General features: G+C 41.5%; 1 protein-coding gene across 2 annotated transcripts in view; it reads left to right on the top strand.

Annotated features, from left to right (window-relative positions):
* The window catches only part of LOC111964046 (G-protein-signaling modulator 1), a 57946-nt gene that overhangs the window by 7630 nt on the left and 30583 nt on the right, over nucleotides 1-19733 (top strand). For both annotated transcript variants that reach the window (XM_023987718.2, XM_023987719.2), the window contains exons 2-7: nucleotides 11791-12012; nucleotides 12717-12852; nucleotides 13071-13213; nucleotides 17067-17190; nucleotides 19054-19169; nucleotides 19491-19646. In XM_023987718.2, the coding sequence (XP_023843486.1) occupies nucleotides 11791-12012; nucleotides 12717-12852; nucleotides 13071-13213; nucleotides 17067-17190; nucleotides 19054-19169; nucleotides 19491-19646 (897 nt within the window). The remainder of the gene's footprint in view (nucleotides 1-11790; nucleotides 12013-12716; nucleotides 12853-13070; nucleotides 13214-17066; nucleotides 17191-19053; nucleotides 19170-19490; nucleotides 19647-19733) is intronic.

The raw sequence follows: 19733 nt of genomic DNA, 5'->3' as shown, positions 1-19733 counted from the left end.
GATAGACTACAAGAGGATTCAGTTGACCTCTATATGGCCCTGTAATATCCTCAATCAAAGTGCGCCATAGCTTTTAGATCAGTCTGTTTTGAGAGGCATTGAAAATATGGCAAATTACTATTGCTTTAATGTGATGTGGTATTGTTTTTTTGGTTACATTCCTTTAATCTTTATCCCATTTCCATGCACAGTAATATCTGTTGACACCATGTAATAATATGTAGTGAGAGAAAGAGTGAGAAGGAGAAAACAGGGATCAGCCAGAACTGAGACATGTAATGAGGAGAAAAAACATTGAAGAGTTTCACTTTGGTCACCCTGACAACCAGCCTTGCCTCTGTAATTATGGGTTGATTAATACTCGGAGCACAGAGCTCCTGAGCCAAGCAAGGATCCAGCAAAGAGAACAGTACATTATCATAACACCCAGAATCATCTTAAAACCCATACATGCTAATAATGTAAGATATATTTCAGTGCATTTCTCTTGTTTCCTTACCACCTTTGTTTCTATTTGTCTTGTCTGTCTATGTTGCTCTCTCTCTCTCTCTGTCTCTCTCTGTTGGAAGATCAATGTTAGTCACACACATTTTTTTGTTAGGATTTGGCATGGCTTTCTCTCTCTCACTAGTTCAACTCAACTGTCACCTATGACTCTCTTGCCTCCTTTCCAGGGGAAAGGTCATGTAAAAATAACTCTGATTACGCAAACAAAACAAAGACTTATTCAATTTTTATTGGCACTATAATGCTCGACTACTGCTGGGGTGTGGAGATGGAGCACATAGATGAAGCATCTACCTGTTTATTAGAAACAGTGTATATACATTATATATTCAAAAGTATGTGGATAGCCAAATTCACTCATTTGAAGGGGTATTTCAGCCACACCCGTTGCTGACAGGTGTATACAATTGAGAACACAGCCATGCAATCTCCATAGACAAACATTGGCAGTAGAATGACCTTACTGAAGAGCCCAGTGACTTTCAACGTGGCATCGTCATAGGATGCCTTTCCAACAAGTCAGTGTGTGAAATTTCTGCCCTGCTAGAGCTGCCCTGGTCAATAATGGTCTGGGGCTGTTTTTTCCTGGTTCGAGCCAGTTCCAGTGAAGGGAAATCTTAACGCTACAGCATACAATGACATTCTAGACGATTCTGTGATTCCAACTTTGTGGCAACAGTTTGGGGAAGGCACTTTCCTGTTTCAGCATGACAATGCCCCCATGCACAAAACGAGGTCCATACGGAAATGGTTTGTCGAGATCAGTGAAGAAGAACTTGACTGGCCTGCACAGAGCCCTGACGTCAACCCTATCAAACACCTTTGGGATGAATTGGAACACAGACTGCGAGCCAGGTCTAATCGCCCAACATCAGTGCCCACCCTCACTAATGCTCTTGTGGCTGAATGGAAGCAAGTCCCGGCAGCAATGTTCCAAGTGGAAAGGCTTTTATTTATTTGACCTTTATTTAACTAGGCAAGTCAGTTAAGAAGAAATTCTTATTTACAATGATGGCCTGCCAAACCCTATCCCGGACGACGCTGAGCCAATTGTGTGCCGCCCTATGGGACTCCCAATCACGGCCAGTTGTGATACAGCCTGGAATCGAACCAGGGTCTGTAGTGACGCCTCTAGGACTGAGATGCAGTGCCTTAGACCACTGTGCCACTCGGGAGCACTGTGGAAAGCCTTCCCAGAAGAGTGGAGGCTGTTATAGCAGCAAAGGGGGGACCAACTCCATATTAATGACCATGATTTTAGAATGAGATGTTAGACGAGCTGTTGTCCACATACTTTTGGTCATATAACTTGTCTTAAGCATACTGTAGATAGGACTTGTAAGATTCACAGCCAACATCTGGGAAGTTTATGCAAGGCAAGAGACATCCAAGTAACCATATTGTTTCTGGGAAAGAGGAGATCATTTGACCTCTGAATTTATAATTTTATTTTTAAGACCCCCCCCCCCTCCCCCCACACACACACACAAATGTTTACACTACTGGGTCATTCCACGAAAATAGTGCCTTTTGCATCCTTTTGACATTGTAAGTAGAAATTGTGCAGCAATATTAAAAGCCTGTCATATTAAATGAAGTGCCCTTTAATATAGACCACATGGAGATTTCAATAAATCTGATTTTCTATATGAATAATGACTTGCTAAAATTTTCACCATAATTGTAAAGCCCTAGTTATTGTATTGCTTTGACAAAGTAATTCCTGAAGATGAAATAAATAATAATCTGATTAGGGATTCATTTACATCTGAGTGTCATTTTAAGGTCAACCCTGTTACTTGAACTGAACTCTTGTTTTAATATAGGGAAAGTATTCCTTTTTAAAATGTCTTTCGAAAGGAACATTGAACATCTAATAGTCAAATAATAGTGTGAAAGCAGGTGAGCTGGTACTACTCTTTTTGGCCATTTTCTGATGTTTTGTGGTGGGAAACTGAGCGGCTCGAGCATAACATGTCAACCCTGTTACCCATAAATAGACAGGCTAGAAATGTTTTAACAATTGCATTTTTTTTTTGTGACGCTTACATTCAATTGCCACTTCCTGTTGTACACAACAAGCTTCCATTCCCCCTGTCACAAGTGGATTCATGGCTGATTCAAGATGAAATCGTCAAACCTGTTACAGTCAACCCTGTTACGGTCAACCCTGTTACTTTATTTGGTAATTAATAGGCCCTTTTTTAAATTAAATTTTACCTCTTGAGTTGGGAACTTGTTTTTTATGACGTTGAATTTGTGCTCTTTATAACAATGTAAAACTGTTGTAAAATCGACTTCTCAAAAGGCACCGACTTGATGGAACAACCCTACTGCTTTGTGGCTCAGAGGCATGATGGTGTTTTATGACACATGCTGTGTGATTATTGTTTGTCTGGAAGGTTTCTAAATTCAGTGGTTTAAGCTAACATCTCCCTCTGTGTGTGTGTGTGTGTGTGTTGTAATTTCCTTTTCCTCAACTATAATATAAAGTAATTCATGAAGACAGCCAATGTAATTTCTTTTTTTTTTTTATGACAAGAAACATGCTAAAATAACAAATTCCCTCCCTTTCCAGACTAAACCATAATTCCACTACCCATTTTAGCACACCGAATCACAATATCTGCAATAAGACCACATGACAGATTTTCTACTGGGATATTATGGCGACTCAGTATTGACTTAGTGTTACTATGCAGAGACCAACCGTCACTGAGGGAAAATATTATTATTCCTTTTAAAATACTATCTTTGGCCCTGAGTAACCATGGCACCCACTTTGATCCCACCAGAAACTAAATGTCCTTCTCTCTGGTGTACGTCTGGCATTTCTTTGGACCTCACTCCTGGAGAGGACTTTATACTATTGGACTGTTTCAGAGTTTATCCTGGCTCAGATTGGGTCTGTGTTCAGTAACCAAACAGTGTGGAACGTTGCAGATAGAAATCCTATGAATAGAGCTGATGTGATTCCTTGTTCTAACAGAGAGGCGTGTTTATTCTACTTAACATACTGTATCTCTGTCTGAACGTAACAAAATGTTGCGTCCTGCTGAATGTACCCTTGGCTGCTTCAGTAACCTTACAGTGCAAATGACAATTCGGATATCAAATGCCTGGGTAAATATTAAACTAAACCTTGCCTGTGTTCATTTATAATATTTTTGTTAGCTCCCTCGGAACCCTCATAGTCCTAACTCATTTTATGATCTGTTCTTCTCTGGAAAACATAATTCACATTTTTCCCCCTGTGCTGAATAAATGTTCAGGCCACACAGCAAAGCGCAAAGACCAATATATACAGTAACTACTGATATATGGTTTAATGAGTGTCCTCCTAGGTTAGTTTATAACATCATTTGGCCTGAATGGTGACTGTCTGACTGATCTACAAATAATAATAATAAGTAGATCTTTAGGATGCAAGGTGATTTGTAGATCAGTTAGTCTTCAGTCACTACCTGGTAAGTCTACTTCCTGGTTGGCCTACTTGGTCGTAAGTCTCCAGGCTGTGTTTTCAGGGCTCTGACCTGTCTCTGACCATACGGTCAGTCAGTAGCACAATCGTCTCAGCACTCTCAGCTAATTGCCCTTCTCACTTTAATCCCACTGGACTCCAATGCTAATGTGGCATCATTTGAGATTAGGCTAACTACAAGCATGAAAGGCTGTGGTAATGCAGTGTAGGTTGCAGTTTACGATTTTTAAAGAACGCAAACAAGACAAAACCAAACTCTTGCCTTTTCACTGGCTACATTTTTAAACCGTGTTCCAGTAAGGTGGTGGTTAAGCGATGTTCAGAATTCTACCATTTTACTATCCAAGACAAAATAAGAAATTTAGCGCTACAACAGTAGCTAGCCTATGAAAAAGCTGGATTAAAAACATTGAGAGGAACCTGAGTGGTGTACTACGAATCTAGCTAGATGTACTCTGGCCTTTCTGAAGTTACCTATCTATAGCTTCACATTCCAGCTCAGGCTTCATCCATATTAGGAAGGTGGATATTGCTCGTCCGCCTGTCGCTAACTCTAGCAGGCTTGTAACTGCGTGTACATGTTAAACATGGCTAGTCGAACGCCAAACTCTTTCATTGAGACAATACTGAACCATCAATCTACGGCCGAGTCAGTGCCACATTGTTATTTTAGCTGAAATCAACATGAAAGAAAAGTTCTCGCGCAAATTCAGGAAGCTATGGTGTGAAATAGGCTATTAGAAGTGCCGTCTGTCTTTTCTTTTATTAACTTATGTATCGTTAAAGCCGTCTTTGGTGTGCATATCAATGCAGGAGCACCTTTTTCCCCCATTCCTATAGAGGAAATACTTGTATAAAGTCATACAAAAGTTTTACTGTGCGTGAAGTCCTGTCATTACTAAATGTGTACTGTGATAGGTATTTTAATGTTACTATTTTTTTTACACAAACATTTGATGAATGAAATATTTAAAGCTGCATTACGTAACTTTTTGGGGGACCCTACCAAATTCACATAGGAAATGTTAGTTATAGATCTGTCATTCTCATTGAAAGCAAGTCTAAGAAGCGGTATGCTTCCCAGTCTTAAGTTTTGTTTCAGCTTCAAACAGCTGAAAATACAATATTCTGGGTTATTGAAAAGATACTGCATAAATTCACAGCGGTTTAGATGGTACAATGATTCTCTATACTAAACATTGCTTATTTTGTCACAAACTGAAAATAGGAAAAACTTTTAGCAACCATGAAATGCGCGAGCGATTTCTGCATATTGCACCTTTTAATCAGTTGTCTTCCTCAAATGAAGGGGATGATGACGCAATATTTGCAATAGGGAGGGAATCTTATTTCATTGGTCATCAACTTGCGGCTCAGACACTTCATTCTGGCTAAGTGGAGTTAGCCTGCCCTGAAGGAGGTTAGTTCTGAAAGATTCATTGCCATAGAAATGTACCTGGCTAAAAGCTAACTACTATTGTGTCACTGGCTATCCTGAGTTGAACTCAGTTGACCAAAGTTAGCTTGCTAACTCCTTAAACCAGATTTGTAGTACACCACTCAGACATTTTGAGAGGCAGCCCATCCTCCTACGGCTGGCTAGGCATAGCCATCAAGGTCAAACAATTGTCATGTCAGTTTTAAGTGCACAGGGTTTCCCTCTCCCTCTGATCTTGACCACCAGCCATGAGAGCCCAAAGATCAAAGACAAGGCTCTGGGGTGTGGACATGGAGCTAATAGAGAGACACTGGCCTGGTAGAAACCATAACCTAGCCTACCCAGAAGCCAGTGCTGTGATCAGACACTCAGGTCACTGCCCCTTTGTGATCACAAGACAGCAGGAGTGCTCAACCCCAAAGGCCCAGCTGTCTGTGATGATTTGGTAATTCATTGATCTATTTCCATCATTTGTTGGCTTAGGGCCTGAGACTGTGGACCCCTATGTCACAGTATACCAGAGGTTTTAAACCCGTTTTTGCGTTTTCACTTATGTTTCTTCTTCTAAAAGGAACAAAAGGATATATGAAAGTTGAATGTAGATTTCTCTCTAATCCTCTTCAGACTATAGGGGCTAAAGGATCCATCTAAGCTAAGACTTCTTAGCCCTCTTACCCAATTCTAACCCAGTAACCCTGGGAGACCAACAGCCAGTGTGTCCTGTTTTCCCTTCGAGGCCTGTACTTCTCTCTCTGTTTCTCTTTGCCAATCAAATGAGAACTGGTAATATAACTCAGGCTCTTAACTCATCAAAAGCACCCTAATGCAAGAAATAGAGCAGCCAAAAATATAATGCCAAATATTCCAGATTTAATGGGATCAAAACCAATTGTGTACTGACTGCAATTTGTTTCCGATTTGTAAACCTGTGTTTATCTTTAGTAAAGATATCAAGGTTATGGGTGTGTGTTGGGGGAATGCAATCAAACTTTCTCCAAATATATTATTCCCCATGTCACCTCCCTGCTTTTCACCTTCTACCTCTGGGGCTGGTCAGTGTGCCAGACCTTGTGCTGTGGGCCTGTTAGAATATATGTCAGGGTCAGCAGATAGCTGGATTAGACCAGACTGCCTGGTTTGCTGTGCCTACTCCACAGAGGAGCTGCAGGTCATTGGATTAAGGTTCGGATTAGATTCTCTCACTCACTCACTCACTGGGGGAATTGGTTCTGCTGAGACGCTGGTGTCACACTGTCGTCACACACTGTCACCCAGGATCCTCGCTCCAAGACACTTCCTCTTCTCTGTGTGGCTCAGCAGAAATAGATTACAGCACTCAGTCACTCAGTGCTGGTTGAGAGATGGACCATAAAATACTACCTAGGCAGGACAACACTATACAGTCATTTAGTGACTCACCTGTTAACCTGCCTCTAACAGTGCTTCTGTAAGATTTGTGGGATTTTACTTTTGTGGATATCCATATACATCTGCGGCATTGAAAGGAGGAACTTTGTGCTTTGTTAGGAGTTTATGGCTTCAAATTTGAAGGTATTTTTGGGATCCTTGTCATTGTTCGGATCGCTTCAGAGGTTCATCATTAGTTATTGGGCAGCATTTGGGGACACCTGAAGAACAGATGTTATCCTTGGCTTTAAAGCGTGCATAGTATCTCCAATGGTTTTCTGTACAAGTGGTCTGGCTGCACTGTTGCTGACATTGGCGTATTCGACTACTGGAATAATCAATTAAATCTGACGTGGCTGTTGGACATCTGCTTGTATATTGACTTATCGGGAACACAGAAAGCCATCTCAAACCATTTTCTTTTGTGTGTGTGTCCCCTGGTTGGAGCAGAGTATTGCTATGTTTTTCTCCTGGATTCTCTAGCAGAACTCTAGGGTAGTGCATTTGTGACATTTTGCATTCACGTTCACCTCCACCCTAAAGTTTCATCTCACAACACATACCCCTTAGGCTAAGGAGGGCCTTTCAGTGCCTTAAGTTGACCTGGTACCCCATGTCGTCTGACTCTTGCCATCTCACCGGGGCCCAGAGAGCTGTGTGCAGGCTGGTCCACCGGGGCCCCAGACCGCGGGCCCTGCTGAGGCCCATAAGGCTGGAGCTGGGGGTGTATGTGGAGAAGACCCGCACTAAACAGAAACACAGGTATTGGTGTCCTGCCGACAGCAGGCTCAGACGTAGCACTTTATTTCACTGTACTATTATGCTATTTCCTCAAGATATAGCGTAGATGCTGACTGCTACTGTATAGGTTGGCTACTTATTTTTTAGTAATTCCATTTCTAACCTATTTGGGACAACAGTGTCAGGTGGTGCATAAGTCATACATCTTACAGAACTTAATTAACACGTTGTTTATGCCAATCAATCCCTTGGAAATTGATGCAAAGGAGTAGTGTTTTGGTAATAATACCACGTTATTTATAAGTAAATAGCAGCGAAGTGGTGTACTGTCAAATAAAAAGCTACTAATCATATTTACATCTAGATTAAACTGTGGGGCTAATCTACACTCAACTCCACAGTGAGCTGGCTGAAGAAGCAGTGTCATGTCTTTTGCGTTTTTAACGATAACATAACAGAATCCATATTGGCTGGTATTTTAATTTCAGTTGCTTTCATCGTACTGTAGCAATGATTTTCAGATGACTGTGGGGGAAGGTCTTGGAATGGACTCAGGAATGAGGCTTGCTGAGCGATTATGCCAGATTTCTGTGGAATGGACTTCAGACCACGGGTGCTAAAAGAATGAAGTAGAATTCGTTTTCCTTGAAAACAAATGTCTGTCACTGCGCTGTATAATCATATTAGGCTTTAGGCATTGTTGAAAAGGCAGTGGAAGTAAGATATATTGAGCTTTACAAATATTTTGGACAGTTTTGTATGGCAAAAACTGTTATGAAATCCAGAACGAGGCATATTATGTAACAATTGTAACTAAACTAAAGCATTCTGGAGGGTGAGAGGGAGTGGAGTGATTGTGTACATCAGAGCCTTGTGACCTGGCTCTACAGCAGTTATGTCTGGTGTATACTGTAATTCTAAAGAGAATAGATGTATTATATTGACTAAACCCAGAATCTTCATAATTGTACTCTTGGGCTTCATGTTGCTGAGTGATATTTAGCTTGGACAAAAAGACAGTGTTTGATTGGGCAAGGAAATCCTCTGTAAACTTCTCCAATGAGCATGTTCATTGGGCATGAGGTTTTGTGTGTAGTGACATGAATTCACTCTCCTTCCTTATTGTCAGTGTGGAGATGAGGTGTTTCCTATTGTTTCACTCTAATCACTCCCACTGAAGCACTTAAGACCTGCATCATTATGTGTAACCTTTATTTAACTAGGCAAGTCAGTTAAGAACAAATTCTTATTTACAATGACGGCCTACCGGGGAGCAGTGGGTTAACTGCCTTGTTCAGGGGCAGAACGACAGCTCGGGGATTCGATCCAGCAACCTTTTGGTTACTGGCCCAACGCTCTAACCACTAGGCTACCTGCCGCCCACAGCCTGACTGAAATAGAGTGTGTGGGCCGAACAGCTCTGGGAGGATGAGACACTCCTTCTCAATGCAGGGAAGGAAAGATGTCAGTTATCTTTACCATATAAACTGGACTTTAAACAGTAGCGTTATGGAAAGATAGACATGCGATAAAGGAGCTGAAAGGACAATGTCACCAAGGTGCTCATGTCAGAGTGACAGTGATTCTTCTGACACTCTTGCTGTGGTAACTGCACAGTGACATGCATTCAGACACTGTTGCCATGGAGACATTTTGGAATAAACTTTTCATTGTCATAAACCAAGTTTCCATCCACAGTTTTTATGCGAGTAAAGTCATACTGTTAAAAAAAAAATCATGACATCTGTGATGGAAACAGGTCATATTGCTACAATTTTATAAATGCAGACAGATCAGTTGTTTGACATGGTGATATCTTTTTGTGTCGTTTAAATTTAATTTATTTCACCTTTATTTAACCAGGTAGGCTAGTTGAGAACAAGTTCTCATTTGCAACTGCGACCTGGCCAAGATAAAGCATAGCAATTCGACACATACAACAACACAGAGTTACACATGGAATAAACAAAACATACAGTCAATTATACAGTAGAACAAAAGAAAACAAAAAGTCTATATACAGTGAGTGCAAATGAGGTAAGATAAGGGAGTTAAGGCAATAAAATAGGCCATGGTGGCGAAGTAATTACAATATAGCAATTAAACACTGGAATGGTAGATGTGCAGAAGATGAATGTGCAAGTAGAGATACTGGGGTGCAAAGGAGCAAGATAAATAAATAAATACAGAATGGGGTTGAGGTAGGTAGATAGATAAATGGGCTGTTTTACAGATGGGCTATGTACAGGTGCAGTGATCTGTGAGCTGCTCGGACAGCTGGTGCTTAAAGCTAGTGAGGGAGATATGAGTCTCCAGCTTCAGAGATTTTTGCAGTTCGTTTCAGTCATTGGCAGCAGAGAACTGGAAGGAAAGTCGACCAAAGGAGGAATTGGCTTTGGGGGTGACCAGTGAGATATACCTGCTGGAGCGCGTGCTGCTATGGTGACCAGTGAGCTGAGTTAAGGCGGGGATTTACCTAGCAGAGTCTTGTAGATAACCTGTAGCCAGTGGGTTTGGCGACGAGTATGAAGCGAGGGCCAACCAACGAGAGCGTACAGGTCGCAATGGTGGGTAGTGTATGGGGCTTTGGTGACAAAACGGATGGCACTGTGATAGACTGCATCCAATTTGTTGAGTAGAGTGTTGGAGGCTATTTTATAGATGACATCACCGAAGTCGAGGATCGGTAGGATGGTCAGTTTTACGAGGGTATGTTTGGCAGCATGAGTGAAGGATGCTTTGTTGCGATATAGGAAGCCGATTCTAGATGTAATTTTGGATTGGAGATGCTTAATGTGAGTCTGGAAGGAGAGCTTACAGTCTAACCAGACACTTAGGTAGTTGTCCACGTATTCTAAGTCAGAGCCGTCCAGAGTAGTGATGCTGGACGGGCGAGCAGGTGCGGGCAATGATTGGTTGAATAGCATGCATTTAGTTTTACTTGCTTTAAGAGCAGTTGGAGGCCACGGAAGGAGAGTTGTATGGCATTGAAGCTCGTCTGGAGGTTAGTTAACAGTGTCCAAAGACGGGCCAGAAGTATACAGAATGGTGTCGTCTGCGTAGAGGTGTATCAGAGAATCACCAGCAGCAAGAGCAACATCATTGATGTATACAGAGAAGAGAGTCGGCCCGAGGATTGAACTCTGTGGCACCCCCATAGAGACTGCCAGAGGTCCGGACAACAGGCCCTCCGATTTGACACACTGAACTCTATCAGAGAAGTAGTTGGTAAACCAGGCGAGGCAATCATTTGAGAAACCAAGGCTGTCGAGTCTGCCAATAAGAATGTGATGATTGACAGAGTCGAAAGCCTTGGCCAGGTCGATGAATACGGCTGCACAGTAATGTCTCTTATCGATGGCGGTTATGATGTTGTTCAGGATCTTGAGCGTGGCTGAGGTGCACCCATGACCAGCTCTGAAACCAGATTGCATAGCGGAGAAGGTACGGTGGGATTCGAAGTGGTCGGTAATCTGTTTGTTAACTGGTAAAATATATTATGTGGGAAATGGTGGTGGAAACACCTATGTGCAAATATTGATATAATAACCATCATATCAAAGTAAATTTGGAGCCACGTGATGGTGTAATGTGTGGCCCTTCCACTATGACTCAGGAAACCATGCAGTTTATCAGGCTACAAATGAAATAAGTTATGATGAACTTCGCGGGTTGGTGAAAGTTCACGGTGATCTTGATGTTCCTTTCGAATAAATATTGAGGGTCTTATTCTGGTGACATGATGATTGACTGCCTTATCCATTATCCTACCCGCACTGTATCTATTAGCTGTTGGCCAGAGCACAAGCGCCAAGACCAGAGTGGGCACATTTGCAATTTAACACAAGTTTGTGACAAAATTATTAGTGGAGTTGAAAATGCAATAGAAACACATTGATCTTTAGGTTTTTATTTGCTACATGAAAAGGTAAGCGAAAAAGTTAATTGTGTGTGCACTACGTCATCACGCACGGACTTCTATCCGTTTGGTGGAAACAACATGGGCCGTTTTCTTTATATGGAATTTAGAATATTCATGAGATGTTTTCTTCATATGGATTTTAGAATATTCACATACATTTGTCGCCAATTGGATGGAAACCTAGCTACTGTGACAGAGTTTTCGGACACCATTGCCATGGTAACGCCAAAGGCACACTGTTTCGGACTTGCTATAATACGGATGTTATTTCTCACTTTCTCTGTGTGTATTCAGGATGGAGGCTTCGTGTCTGGAGTTGGCGCTGGATGGAGAGCGGCTGTGTAAGGCGGGGGACTTTAAAGGTGGGACAGAGTTTTTCGAGGCGTCTGTGCAGGTGGGAACAGAAGACCTGAAGACCCTCAGTGCCATCTACAGCCAGCTGGGCAATGCCTACTTCTACCTGAAGGAATACGGCAAGGCCCTGGAGTACCATAGACACGACCTCACTCTGGCCAGGTGAGGCCACGGAATACCAGGAAACATCATGTCTGATCATGGATTCAAATTGTAGTTGAAGGATTTCAACCAATGGTATTAACATGTTTAAAAGATAAATTGTATAGACTGCAATGAATGTATATTTATACTGAAGTCATTCATAAAGCATAAGAGTAAACAGTTATCATTCATTGCACACTGTGCAGAGTGTACTCCTGTCGCCCTGCTAGAAAAATATAAGGGTTTGATACTGTTAATGTTGATGAGAGACCCCCTTGGTATTTAACTCAGATGGCTAAGCCTGTCCTGTGGAGAGGGGTGCAGTTGGTAGCCTGGCAGGGGGGTGATTAAAGCCAGGGGGCTGCTGCCTTGATAATTTACAATAACAGCAGGACAACTGGAACCCTGTCCTAGGAGGAAGCTACCTCTCAAACAGTTAGATCATCAAATCAATAAAGCTAATATTATAACATTGTAATAATTATATATGCCATTTAGCAGATGCCTTTGTCCAAAGCAATTTACAGTCATGCGTGCATAAATGTTTCATATGGGTGGTCCCAGCGGGAATCAAACCCACAATATTGGCGTTGCAAGCACCATGCACCTCTAGCTGTGTTATTGTACTGACAATGACCGCAATGGATTTGGCAAGACAGCATAAGCAGATCTGGATCTCAGGCTATGTATGACTGATAATGAGATACGGTCTCTATTCTCAGGACAATAGGGGACAGGATAGGGGAAGGGAAAGCCAGCGGTAACCTTGGAAACACGCTGAAGGTTTTGGGGCGATTCGACGAGGCGGCAGTGTGCTGTCAGAGACACCTGGACATCTCTCAAGAGCAAGGGGACAAGGTTGTGTACACACACACGCACACACCGACATCCCATGGAATGGAGGATTGCATCTGTTTAGTACCTTTCACCAGATTTTTGAGGAACAGCCTGTTGTATTGAAAATAACTATTGAGTGTGGTCCATGCTATTTTAGTTGAAACATTTCTTAATGCCTTCCAATGTCTCTATTTGTATTCTAAAGTCGCTCATTTCTTTCTCCCTTTGTTTCTGACCAGGTGGGAGAGGCCAGGGCTCTTTATAATATAGGGAACGTGTTCCATGCCAAGGGAAAGCAGCAGTTATGGGGCTGCACCCAGGACCCTGGGGACCTCCCACCAGACGTCAGAGATACACTGCAAAGGGCTACTGGCTTCTACGAGTGAGTGTTATGCTGTATACAAGTGCAAATGTGACAGACCGCCTCGAATTGGTCTTTTGTAGCAAAACTTGAAATTGTGTTTTTTACATTGGATAAAAGTAGAGACTCCGAGATAAAAAAATGGTATATCATACACGGCAGTTGAAGAACAAATGGAAAAGTAATTCTGCTTTGAAAGTTGATAAACTTGTAACCCCACTTTTGATAAAATGTCCCTTTAATGTTTGGGACACCTATTGTAGAACTCTGTCTACACCCATTCAACATAGTTCACACTCTCTTAAGCCTTAGCCCCACCCATCTCTTCAAGGATTCACATGAGGCCCTGTGCTGAATAGGTAGTATACAACCAAAGATTTCAAGACTAAAGGCTGGTTTATACTACTTCTATTGACATATCTGTGTACAGTTGAGGCAGTGACAATATGAACATTCTATAGTCATTCGACATCAAACTCGTCATTGTCGTTATGAAATAATCGGAGTCCAAAATAGCACAACTGGTGCATAATAACACCAATAAACCAATCCTTTTAAAAATGAATTGAGTATTTGTCAATCTAGCAAACCAGGCAACTAAAAGCAACTTTCTAACCAATGTTTTTGGTTTGTTTCTAGTAAATGGTACAGTGAAATGGTTACTTGCATAGTAGAGTATTTCCAAATACTCTGAAAAGTATTTGAAAAGGGGCTGAGCTGGACCCAAGGAAAGAAAGTATAAGCATCCAAAAACACCCCTAAGTTAGACTAGTCTATTTCAACAACAGCTAACTAACTAACCAAAAATACAGTGGGTGGTCCRCCCAGTTCTAACTAGTGTATTTAACAAAGTTTACCTACGGGTAGTGTATGCCCATGGGCGAACTGTCTGGTTACCCCCTATCAAACAAACACTCAAACACCATAACAAACACAATACTCACAGGTGGGGACAAAGTGACATGTAGATGCTAAACCACACAAGAAATCTACAGACATATGGCATTTACAGAGAGATTGAGCTCTTGAGAAAACAACTGACAGGGGTTTTAAACCAAGGGAAAGGAACTGTGATTGGGTAGGAGAAAAGGAGCAGGTGTCTTCTGATTAGCGACTGATTGATGACTGATTGGGGAATGATGATTGTCACCTGTGAGTAGGGGAGAAGGAGAGAAAAGAAATACACACAGGATATACACAGAATACTTGTATCCGTAACAATAAGTTTCTAATTTTGTCAGAAAGTTATAATACCTGAAAATGTAGCTAGCTAGACTCTTACCCGTATCAATAGATGAACGCTTCTCCCTCTCTCTCACGGATGTCATGGTTGCGCTTTAAGATGTATAAAAAACCTGTCGGGATTACAACAGCCTTCTGTGTTCTCTTTTCGACTCCCTCGGCATTTGCAATCAGAAGCCATCATTTTCTCCATCTTGTTAGCTATCATACTCTGATTCCACCGGGCATTCCACTGATTTCAAAACTCGGTCCTCCAGGAAGTGAAGAGCCTTAGCAACACTAGTGCAGTTCTTCGTGATCTCTTTAAAAAAAATTGCTACTTTAGAAAGGATTACCTACACATACTAAGCAGCTCATGTTATAGACAGACGTGAGCTACATGGCAGACCAATCCGTACTCATCTCTCACATGAGTAGATGAGCCCATCCATTATCCAGCCCATCCATTATCTCAGCCAATCATGGCTAGTGGGAAGGTTCCTGCCCCTTTCCGTGGATAAACCAACTAGGATTGTAATTTAACAAGTTTATTTGTATTTACAGATGGCATACACATTTGTTTTCTAGGCACATGAATGTTCACATCTTCCAGAAGGCATTTGTGCTAAATGTTTTTTTAAAGTATGTTCAAATGCCTCTCCTGTGAAGTAGGGATGAGCGACATATGCCTAGTTTCCTGAAATTAGTCACAAATGAACACATACATACTCTATATATATATACACACACAATACCTATATCCCACTGGGCTATTAGCACCTTCACAATCCTTCTCTGTGGGCAATTAACACTACTTTAATCCGTCTGTGAAGGAGAGGGATAAAAGTGAATTGCCTTTACAGTTTAAAAGCAATTACTGTAGTACACAATCCCTTGTGGACACACACTGAGATGCTTCCTCGGGCCTTTTGTTTGGTATGGCAACATGGTGACAGGCCAGTTGTCTATGTCAAAGCTTTCATAACTACTGATGTACTGTAGGCTGCTGTAAACATTGTGTAACCAGGAGGTACAAAATATACAGTGCCTTCAGAAAGTATTCATACCCCTTGATTTATTCCACGTTTTGTTGTGTTAAAGCCTGAATTCAAAATTGATTAAATATTATTATGTTCTCTCCCATCTACACAATAAAAAATTGAAAAAAAAAAAGCAAAAATATGTAATTTACATAAGTATTCACACCCCTGACTCAATACTTTGTAGAAACAGTTTGGGCAGCAACTACAACTACAGTCTTTCTGGGTAAGTCTCTAAGAGTTTTCCACACATGGATTGTGCAACATTTGCCTATTATTGTTTTCACAATACTTCAAGCTTTGTCAAATTGGTTGTTGATCATTGCTAGAGAACCATTTTCAGATCTTGCATTAGATTTTCAAGTAGATTTAAGTCAAAACTGTAACTCTGCCACTCAGGAACATTCACTGTCTTCTTGGTAAGTAACTCAATTGTAGATTTGGCCTTGTGTTTTAGGCTATTGTCCTGCTGAAAGGTAAATTCATCTCCCAGTGTCTGGTGGAAAGCAGACAGGATTTTGACTGTGATAAGCTAAATTGCGTTTCCTTTTTATGCTGAAAAACTCCCCAGTCCTTAATGGTTACATGCATACCCATAACATGATGCTGCCACACTATGCTTGAAAATATGGAGAATGGTACTCAGTAATGTATTGTATTTGCCCCAAAAATATCACTTTGTATTCAGGACAAAAAGTTAATTGCTTTGCTACATGTTTTTGCAGTATTACTTTAATGCCTTGATGCAACCAGGATGCATGTTTTAGAATATTTTTTATTCTGTACAAGCTTACTTTTCACTCTGTCAATTAGGTTAGTATTGTGGAGTAACTACAACGTTGTTGATCCATCCTTTGTGTTCTCCTATCACAGCCATTCAAATCTGTAACTGTTTTAAAGTCACCATTGGCTTCATGGTGAAATCCCTGAGCTGTTTCTTTCCTCACCGGCAACGGAGTTAGGAAGGACACCTGTATCTTTGTAGAATGGGTGTATTGATACACCATCCAAAGCGTAATTAATAACTTCCCCATGCTCAAAGTGATATTCAATGTCTGTGTTTTTTTTACCCGTCTACCAATAGGTGCCCTTCTTTGCGAGGCATTAGAAAACATTCCTGGTCTTTGTGGTTGAATCTGTGATTTGAAATTCACTGCTCGAGTGAGGGACGGTACAGATAATTGTATGTGTGGGGTACAGAGATCATGTTAAACACTATTATTGCACACAGAGTGAGTCCATGCGACTTAATATGTGACTTGTTAAGCAAATTATTACTCCTGAACGTATCTACTTAGGCTTGCCATAACAAAGGGATTGAATACTTATTGACTCAGGACAGTTCAGGTTTTCATTTTTTATTAATTTGTAAAAATGTCAAAACACATAATTCCACTTTGACATTATGAGGTATTGTGTGTAGGCCAGTGACAATTGTTTTTTCAATTTAATCCATTGTAAATTCAGGCTGTGCTACAACAAAGTGTGGATAAAGTTGAGGGGTGTGAATACTTTCTGAAGGCACTGTAGAATGTTCACTCCAAGACAACAAAAATGTGACTTTGTGTAAAACACAATTTTGTAACAAACTGAAGTCCTCCTCTCTACTAAAGGATGAACCTGTGTCTGGTCAAAGAGCTGGGGGACAGAGCTGCTCAGGGGAGGGCCTTCGGTAACCTAGGCAACACCCACTACCTGTTGGGAAATTTTGTGGAGGCCATCAAATTCCACAGACAGGTGAGATACATATCCCTGGGATTTTAGTCAACGTCATATGATGTACCAGTAAAGAGATATACACACACACACAATAGTGTGCCATAACAATTAATGGAAGGTGTTTTCACACTAGATCATTTCGCCCCTGGGTGAAAACACATAAGAGACACTTGCCTTTGTCTTTGTGAATGAGCTCAATGTAAGTGTATGACGTACTTACAAGACGAACAAGTATCAGTTTCGCAACACAATATTTTTTTCCATCTATAGGGTAAAGACTAGTCAAGGCCAACAATATAGTCACATAGTCGTGGCCAAAAGTTTTGAGAATGACACAAATATACATTTTCACAAAGTCTGCTGCCTCAGTTTGTGTGATGGCAATTTCATATACTCCAGAATGTTATGAAGAGTGATCAGATGAATTACAATTAATTGCAAAATCCCTCTTTGCCATGCAAATGAACTGAATCCCCCCAAAACATTTCCACTGCATTTCAGCCCTGCCACAAAAGGACCAGCTGACATCATGTCAGTGATTCTCTCGTTAACACAGGTGTGAGTGTTGGCTGGAGATCACTCTGTCATGCTGATTGAGTTCGAATAACAGACTGGAAGCTTCAAAAGGAGGGTGGTGCTTGGAATCATTGTTCTTCCTCTGTTAATCATGGTTACCTGCAAGGAAACACGTGCCATCATCATTGCTTTGCACAAAAAAGGCTTCACAGGCAAGGATATTCCTGCCAGTAAGATTGCACCTAAATCAACCATTTATCGGATCATCAAGAACTTCAAGGAGAGCGGTTCAATTGTTGTGAAGAAGGCTTCAGGGCGCCCAAGAAAGTCCAGCAAGCGCCAGGACTGTCTCTTATACACATCTAGATGTGTATAAGAGACAGGTCCAGAGCTTGCTCAGGAATGGCAGCAGGTAGGTGTGAGTGCATCTGCACGCACAGTGAGGCAAAGACTTTTGGAGGATGGCCTGGTGTCAAGAAGGGCAGCAAAGAAGCCACTTCTCTCCAGGAAAAACATCAGGGACAGACTGATATTCTGCAAAAGGTATAGGGATTGGACTGCTGAGGACTGGGGTAAAGTCATTTTCTCTGATGAATCCCCTTTCCGATTGTTTGGGGCATCCGGAAAAAAGCTTGTCCTGTGAAGACAAGGTGAGCACTACCATCAGTCCTGTGTCATGCCAACAGTAAAGCATCCTGAGACCATTCATATGTGGGGTTGGGCTCACTCACAATTTTGCCTAAGAACACAGCCATGAATAAAGAATGGTACCAACACATCCTCCGAGAGCAACTTCTCCCAACCATCCAGGAACAGTTTGGTGACAAACAATGCCTTTTCCAGCATGATGGAGCACCTTGCCATAAGGCAAAAGTGATAACTAGTGGCTCGGGGGAACAAAACATTGATATTTTGGGTCCATGGCCAGGAAACTCCCCAGACCTTAATCCCATTGAGAACTTGTGGTCAATCTTCAAGAGGCAGGTGGACAAACAAAAACCCACAAATTCTGACAAACTCCAAGCATTGATTATGCAAGAATGGGCTGCCATCAGTCAGGATGTGGCCCAGAAGTTAATTGACAGCATGCCAGGGCAGATTGCAGAGGTCTTGAAAAAGAAGGGTCAACACTGCAAATATTGACTCTTGGCATCAACTTCATGTAATTGTCAATAAAAGCCTTTGACACTTATGAAATGCTTGTAATTATACTTCAGTATTCCATAGTAACATCTGACATAAATATCTAAAGACACTGAAGCAGCAAACTTTGTGGAAATTAATATTTGTGTCATTCTCAAAACTTTTGGCCACGACTGTACAGTACATATCCAAGAAAATATATCAACTTTATTTTGTTCACAGAGACTTTCCATTGCCAAGGAGTTCGGTGACAAAGCAGCAGAACGTAGAGCCTATAGTAACCTTGGCAATGCTCTGATTTTCCTGGGCCAGTTCAACACTGCCACTGAGTACTACAGGTTAGAAGAGACTACCACACTGACACCTAGTGGACATAATGTATATCAACCAATGACGCTCAGAGCGCTATGTGATATCATAGACTTAATTACCTGCATGCATTCAAATTTAATAATGTTTTAGATCAATATAATGTATGAAAAAAAAAACATTTTAAAATAAATTGTTTGAATTGTGTGTGGGATAGTAAAAAACACATTATCAAACTTTAAATATCACTGTTCTCCTTTTTTTCCATTCATCACCCTCTCCCCCTCTGCATACATCTCATTTCCTCTCCCTCTCGCTCTCCTTCTCCCCCCTCTCCCTGTTCCATCCAGGAAAACTCTGCAGCTGTCTCGTCAGTTAAAGGACCAGGTGATGGAGGCCCAGGCGTGTTACAGCCTGGGTAACACCTACACTTTGCTGCAGCAGTACGAGAGAGCCATAGACTACCACCTCAAACACCTCCTCATAGCCCAGGAGCTCACTGACAGGTACACACACACCTATATGCACACTCGCATGCAGACACACACACACACACATACACACTTCCACACAAGCACCACAGGAGGTTGGTG

This window comes from Salvelinus sp. IW2-2015, linkage group LG5, assembly GCF_002910315.2.
Source record: "Salvelinus sp. IW2-2015 linkage group LG5, ASM291031v2, whole genome shotgun sequence".
NCBI classification, from domain to species: domain Eukaryota; kingdom Metazoa; phylum Chordata; class Actinopteri; order Salmoniformes; family Salmonidae; genus Salvelinus; species Salvelinus sp. IW2-2015.
This window is presented reverse-complemented; position numbering and strand designations above follow the sequence as displayed.